Source organism: Orbicella faveolata, unplaced genomic scaffold (assembly GCF_042242905.1).
Source record: "Orbicella faveolata isolate gen_17 unplaced genomic scaffold, um_ofav_v1 contig_26, whole genome shotgun sequence".
Classification (NCBI taxonomy): Eukaryota; Metazoa; Cnidaria; class Anthozoa; order Scleractinia; family Merulinidae; genus Orbicella; species Orbicella faveolata.
The window spans coordinates 4880342-4887256 of record NW_028301554.1 but is presented as its reverse complement, the minus strand read 5'-3'; the positions used below and the strand labels follow the sequence as shown (position 1 = coordinate 4887256).

At 45.3% G+C, this 6915-nt stretch overlaps 2 protein-coding genes across 2 annotated transcripts; both read right to left on the bottom strand.

Moving 5' to 3' along the window:
• Nucleotides 1–2330: 2330 nt before the first annotated feature.
• Nucleotides 2331–3209, bottom strand: LOC149107764 (uncharacterized; the record flags this gene model as incomplete). Its single annotated transcript, XM_089296135.1, has 1 exon — nt 2331–3209. A coding segment is annotated over one exon (726 nt), but the record flags the coding sequence as incomplete, so codon positions are not given.
• A 1266-nt stretch (nt 3210–4475) lies between these two features.
• LOC149107763 (uncharacterized) lies at nt 4476–5649 on the bottom strand. Its single transcript, XM_089296134.1, has one exon. It carries the CDS (start codon nt 5647–5649, stop codon nt 4732–4734), a length of 918 nt encoding a protein of 305 aa, XP_089152260.1. The 3' UTR covers nt 4476–4731.
• Between the last annotated feature and the right edge of the window lie 1266 nt (nt 5650–6915).

Below are 6915 nucleotides of genomic sequence, written 5' to 3'. Positions count from 1 at the left end.
ATCGAATAAAATCAGTTCTTTGCTAAACACTGACGGTAAAGTCCAATAGCTTTCAAAGCAAATTTGGGTGACCATACCTTATAATCAGTGAAATGGTTATAGAGCTAGGCAAAGTTCTCTGTCTGTTTTTCGTTCTTTCTGGCTTAACCATGCATAAAACACAATAGCTGTTAACGTATTGTGTTTGATGTTTCTCATAGATTAACCAACAGAAACGTTTTGGTTATGTAATTAACACACTGTGTATGATCGCAAAACGAAAGATTAATCACAGTCCTGGACCTTCCAACATAAATCTTGGCATCCTTGTTCGCTCTTCCGAAGTTTCTTGGATTAGTTTAAAGCCACACTAGTTTATTATTAAATTCTGTGTCTGCTGGTGAATAGAATGTATATTACAGACCTTCCTGTTATAGACTGAATTAATCTGAAGAGAAATAAGACAACTAATTAAAGCTACTTTTGTCATCGTTTTGTTGTAAAATATTGAAGACTGTGAATTGACTTTTCGTCAGTTTTTACTTTATAATGTACTTTGAACGATTTGGTTTATTTCAAACTCTCGTTTCTCGATGGCAACAGACATCAGAACTGACAGAGCCACAAACTTTGTTGTTTACCGGCAAACAATGGAGCGTGCAGTTGATCATCACTTTATGATTGTTTGAATTTCGTGGCTATCATAATACAGCTATATATTACTTTAACTAGTTAAGAGAGAAACCAGACGATGCAAAGTTAACTAGAGCTGGACTTACCACGTCGGAACTTGCTTTGGAAAGTGAAACTACGAAAACCGCTTGAGGGTTTCTAGAAATTTCGAGAAAACACTGATTATCAAACGTCATGGATGGGAGATGTATTTCGAAGTTTCTGGAGTGTCAAAACGTCAGCTTGAGAGGAAAATCCAAGCGGGATTCGGGATAAACATATCTTACCCTGAGCAGCATGTGTTCAGTTCAACTAGGAAATGCGGGATACATTCTATATTGAGGGGCGGGATGGGGGATGAAAAGTGCAAGTCATGGCTACTTAATGCCTGGAAGAATTAATTTATCTTTCTGGTGTGTCTGTAAACACAAATGAGTTAAAAAGAAGGAGTTTTTAAAACAGCTTGCCAATCGTGTTTCGGTCACACGAACGTCGCTACTTATAACTGGTTTTGATTAGTCTAAAAACATGACGTTAAAGTTAAAAGTAATCAGTGACTAACGTCAACGTTGCGGTCACAAATTCTCTCAGGTTCTGACTTTGTGTTGAGAATTTAAAACGAAATAGACCGGGAACAGTTTATATCACTATTTTAGTCTGCTATGAATATGTTATACCTAAGCTAAAATCATTATTTATACTCACTAGCTTTGGTGAGTCACTAGAGTGAAACCAAAACCAATAAGCGTCAATAACAGGACCTTTTCCCCTGAAAAGTAAGCAAAAAGGGAAAGTTAAGCAAATTGTTACTACTAAAAAACGGTGATTCCAAACAATCATTTGCGTGACTTAATTTTTCGCCTGACTCACTTTTGGCGCTAACAGCTAGGAGGGAGAAAATCGGTCACGCGATTCGTGACGTCTCCTCCAGTTTGAACTCTAGATCTTGTGTATATGCACGCTATTAGTCACGCGTAGTTTAAAGTTTTTAAACTTGCTGTGTTCAGTTTGTCAGTCTTCTCCTAAGAGCGGAACACAAAGTGATAGAAACTGAAACAGCACTTACGGAGTTTCCCTGCAAGACAATAGGAGGTCCAAAAGGAAGTCGAAACAAATTAAAATTAATGTCGTTGTTCCTAGCGAAAGTAAGTTAACCGTGGCGACTTGCGATTGAACCAGAGCTATTACTCAAATACAAACAACTCGTGATGGCGTTAATGGGGGAACACTGCCTTGCGTTCGGTTAGCCCATGCGACTTCCGGCGATAGCGTGACAAAACAACCTCACTTATCTCCCCAGCACTACGAGCTGAATGACAGACAGCACGTGCTGGATCGGACAAGAGTATCGGTTAGCAAGCGATGTTCAAAGGCGATGAAAAAACAACAAGCTTGGGGGAAGTCGCTGCGCAGACTTAACCGCCACTGATGCATGCAAGGCAATGCATCCCCCCAAGCCATAGAAGCCGGTGAGAAGCTAGTTCGGCGAGAAACGTTCAACAATGTTAGCCATCCTGGGAGCTACTGACTCTAATGTAAATTGAGAGAGTTCGTATATAAAGCTGGTGACAGTCTGAGGACCAGCGACCCATGACTTTAATAAGCCAGTCTGGCAAGCCGGCAGCAGCGCCAACCGACGCAGCACCTATGCGGAAGCTATGGCCCTTGAGATTCTGGTAAGGAAGACCTGCGACCCTCGAACTGTCCCGTAGAAGGTGCGAAACCGCTCCCCGAGTAAGCAAATTACCTGACTGGAAGTAAAATAAGGGACCCTGTTGTGGCCGTGCTAGGAGAAAGTACTCTCGCATAGCCGACACTGCGCAAAGGGTGGACTAAGTGCGAGCGATGGTGAGAGATTGCCCTCGCCTGTAAACATCTGTTTTTGAAGATTTTAGCTGCACCGTCATGCGCTGCGGGCATGCCAGGGTTGGATGAAAGGCTATACAATCAGTAGAAAGATCAAAAAGCGGTCTAAATTTGCGAACACTGTTGTAGGTAAATTCACTGCATCGCAGGAAGGCGAAAAAGGCTAAATTGAAGGCGACCCAGATCATGGAGAAATCCCGGGGGCTAAGCCATGATTGCAGAACAGGACGGGTTGCCGAGAGAACCTGAGGGGTAACCGGTTGACGGCGAATACGCTGTTCGCCTTGGTAGCGGAGAATACCGCGTAAAACCTTGTGGAGAAGAAGCTTGCCCTTCAGAGGGTCACTGTACCCGGCAGTGATATGGAGGTTGCGAACAGCGGCTAAATAGAGTTTAATTGTGCTATGACGCACCGTTCTAGCGAGATAGGAGGCAAAATAAATAAGAGTACCCTCGGAGGCGGGTAGGACATCCCCGTCTGGACCTAGGAGACGATTCATCAGACAGAATTGTAAAAAGCGTTTTTCCCCACAGCTGTAGGCTCGATTTGTGTTCTTGGAAAGACCCCAAGAAGCGTAGGTGAGCACTTCCTCTCTCAAAGGGTCATTAGTGAAGGCGGGATGGTACAAGGAATCTGGTCGGCGTCGGGTGCGAGGGCCCAGAAACGCTGCATCTGAAAGCGGGAGAGGGCATTAGCAGTCTCATTTGAAACCCCAGGGACATGACGGGCCCGTACGAGAAAAAGATGTTCCATGGATAGGAGAACAAGCTTTCTGACCAGTTCCATGGTAAGGAGAGCTTTTGAATGCCCCGAATTTATGATAGATACCACTGACTCATTGTCACACCAAAACTGCAGACGTTTTCCCTTGAAAAGTGGGTGTCATATAGCGCAGGCAACAACGATGGGGAAGAGTTCTTGCCACTCAATGCTTATACCCCGCTCTCGGTTCAAAAGCATATGGGGAGGCCAGTGCCCTTGGAACCACTTTCCCTGAAAATAACCGCCGAACCCCACGGAGCCCGCTGCGTCAGTGTAGAGCTCTAGGTCTGGAGTAGGGGTAGTGGTGGACTCAAGAAAAAGGGAGCGCCCGTTCCATTTGGAGAGGAAAACTTTCCACATATCGAGGTCCCTAAAGAACTCCCTGTTAAGCCTGATGTGATGAAAACGACTAGGGACACCCTTAGTTAAATTAATGGCGCGTTGAAGGAAGGTTCTGCCGGGGACCACCACTTTACATGCAAACTGGAGAGTACCAATAAGTGATTGAAACTCGACCAGGCGAACGGAGCGGCGTTTCTTAAAGGATGTCAGCAAGTCATAAGTCCTGGAAAGTTTGTCCTGGGGTAAGCGGGCCTCCATGCGAATGCTATCTAAAACGATCCCCATAAATTCTATTTCTTGGGAGGGGCCTATGGTCTTGGACGCTACCTACCGGGGCCCTAAGTGACATGAATACCCGTAAAAGAGTGCTGAAGCTAGTAAGACAAGCTAATCTAGAACTTTCAGTGACGAAGAAGTCATCCAGGATGTGAATGACCCGCTGGAGACCATAGTTATGTTTTAGGATCCACTCGAGCCCATCGGAGAGCTGATTAAAAATGAACGGGGCACTGCGAAGCCCGAAGGGTAAGTACATGTCCACATAGTATTGAGATTTCCACAAAATACCCAGTAAGTTCCAGTCTTCGGGGTGGATTGGTATAAGGCGAAAGGCTGATTTAAGATCAGTCTTAGCCATAAAGGCTCCCTTTCCCAGGGACTGGAGGATATGAATTGCATCGTCTACCCGAACATAGCTCAGGGAATAGGGATCCTTGGCAATGTGGTCATTTATACTATTTCCCTGTGGGTAGGAGAGGTGATAGATAGTTCGCCAGTCATTTGAGTGTTTTTTAGGAATAACTCCCACTGGATGACACTGGAAATTTGCTTAGGGAGAGGCAGGATAGGGGCCGGCTACCCGTCCTAAGTTCACTTCCTTTTGCAGGTTGGCAGAAACTACATCAGGGTGCTGCGTCGCAGATATAAGGTTGGGGGAAATCCGGGCTGAACGCGGCCCACAATAACCAATACGAGCGCCTTCTTTAAGCGTACTTAGCAAATTAAAGACAAAATTACGATCCGGATGATCAGTTAATTCTAAATCTAAGCGATAAATGTCAATAGGTGAGGATACTAATGGCTTCTGATGACGCCTTTGCTGCTCCACTTTACTTCTTGCTTCGCTCACTAGGTCTGGGGACTCCCGCGTTCCGGGCTTGGCCACTGGATTGTTGCTGAGGGCAGTCTTGGACGGTGTGGCCGTTTGAGTAGCAGCGGCGGCACACGTGCGAATAGCTGCAGTTTCGGTGCCGGTACCCAGAGGACTTGTTGAAGTCAAAGCACACTGTCTGAGAACGACGCTGTTTTCTGTAGGGGTCAGCGGAAGGACAGACATCTTCAGCGTGATAGGGACTCGAGCAGATACCGCAATGGGGATTAGCTAGGCCTGAGAAGGTAACCGTCCATAACTCCAGGTCTACTTTGTCCCACTGAAGGGACAAATTGGAAGAGGCACGGCGACGAAATTGCTGGTCGTAGGAAAGCCAAGCAAGACCCTTGAATTTAGTTACCGCGCGACTAATTATCTGCTGGTACTTAATCAGCTCAACGGCCCGTCTTGGATAGGCAGTTACAATGACCAACATGTACACCATGTAGGCCTCCAGCCACTTCTGAAAAGAGTCTATAACGGGTTTTCTTTTCCTAACCATGGTGACCGGGGAACCCAGGGGACCTGAGGACGAGTCGTCTAAGTGGAGCTGAATTTGAGGGGCCTGGGACTGATACAAGTTGTCAGGTAAGAGTAAGGCAAGATCAACGTACTCACCCCGGAGTATTTTGTCCTCCATATTACGGTCCACTGGCCTCGACAGACCCAAAGGAGACGCCGTACCCGAAGCTGCGAGAGTTTGGCTGGAGGGCGTTAGGCTGAAGGCGCTGTTTGTACGAACGGCGTCCAGAGCGCTGTGTACAGACCTGGATACAATGTCCTCAATGGCAGAACGCTGCGCTGGACTGAGGGCATCTCTTCGATCGGCAGAGTGATTAGTATGGAAGAGATCTTCCTCTGTATCTGACTGCAGCATGTCCTCAATAGAAGACAGCGAGGCGCGGTCGGAGAGGGCGCTCTCCTCCGGAATGCTGAGACGCCGGCCTTGCGTGGCGTCGATTTCACTGGCTGTAGTGGACGGCTATTGCGTAGATGTTTTGTTCGCCGTATGAAGAGTGCGTTGAGGCCGACCAGGTCTTTGTTTAGATTGACTGGCCTTTCCCGTCGATGCTCGCTTGAGCCGGGCGAGGAATTGCACTTTGGAGCCTGTTATGGACAAATTCAGCGATTGAAGACGGAGTTTGAGGACCTCACTGGATAGCTTCGATAGGTCCTCACTTCTGGTAGCGACCCGAGCAGTATTCGACGAGCGGCGAGAGCGAGCCATGGAAGGTTTACAAAAATTAAACGATAGATTTACAATAAGTAATAGCTACGTTGCTTAGACGAACACAGAATGGACTCTGAACAGTTTTCCGAGCTTTTATATGGAGACGTTCGTCTGCTTTTAAGCCAGTAGAAAAGGCTGTACTACCGAACAGCTTACCCTAGCACGTGTAACATCTTCAACATGAATAGTGCTTTAATGCTTTGCACCAATGCTATGGTACGTTATAACGTTCAGAAGATAACAAAGCTACAATGTTTTAGGTTTAGCTACAATAACGCTTACAGTTTGTTGACCTTTGGAATATAACTGCTCAATAGCTCTATAAAAAGTGATGCTGCCATGAACGGCTCATTCAGAACGTACGTCACGCTCCATTAACTATATTTTACTGGCGTGACAGTAAAATCTCATTTAAAATAAGTTTCAAACCTTCAGCAAAACAATCGAATAAAAAAATTCCAAAATGAGTTACATTTTGCTATTCACATACTTTGTTGAATACTGACGGTAAAGACTAATAGCTTTCAGAGCATATTGGGTTTTTTAACATGGCTAATGTTAAGTACAATGGATTTCTAGCTAGACAAAGTTCTTTCAATTGTTGTCTGTTGTTGTTCGCTCTTTGACTTACCCATGCATAAAACACAATAGTTGTTAACTCAGTTCTGTCTAACAAGTTAACCACCAGAAACGTTTCGGTTATCTAATTGATTCACTGTTGAAAGATTTTTCAAAATCCTGGACCTTCCAATATAAATCTTAGCATTTTTGTTTGCTCTTTTAAAACCTCTAGGGCTTAGAAACCACTCCAGTTCTTTATTAAACTCTGTGTCGGTGATTAATAACTACTTAATAACCGAGAGCGAGGTCGTTACGGGAAAATCTCAAACTGAGGTCTTGCCGTATTGACCT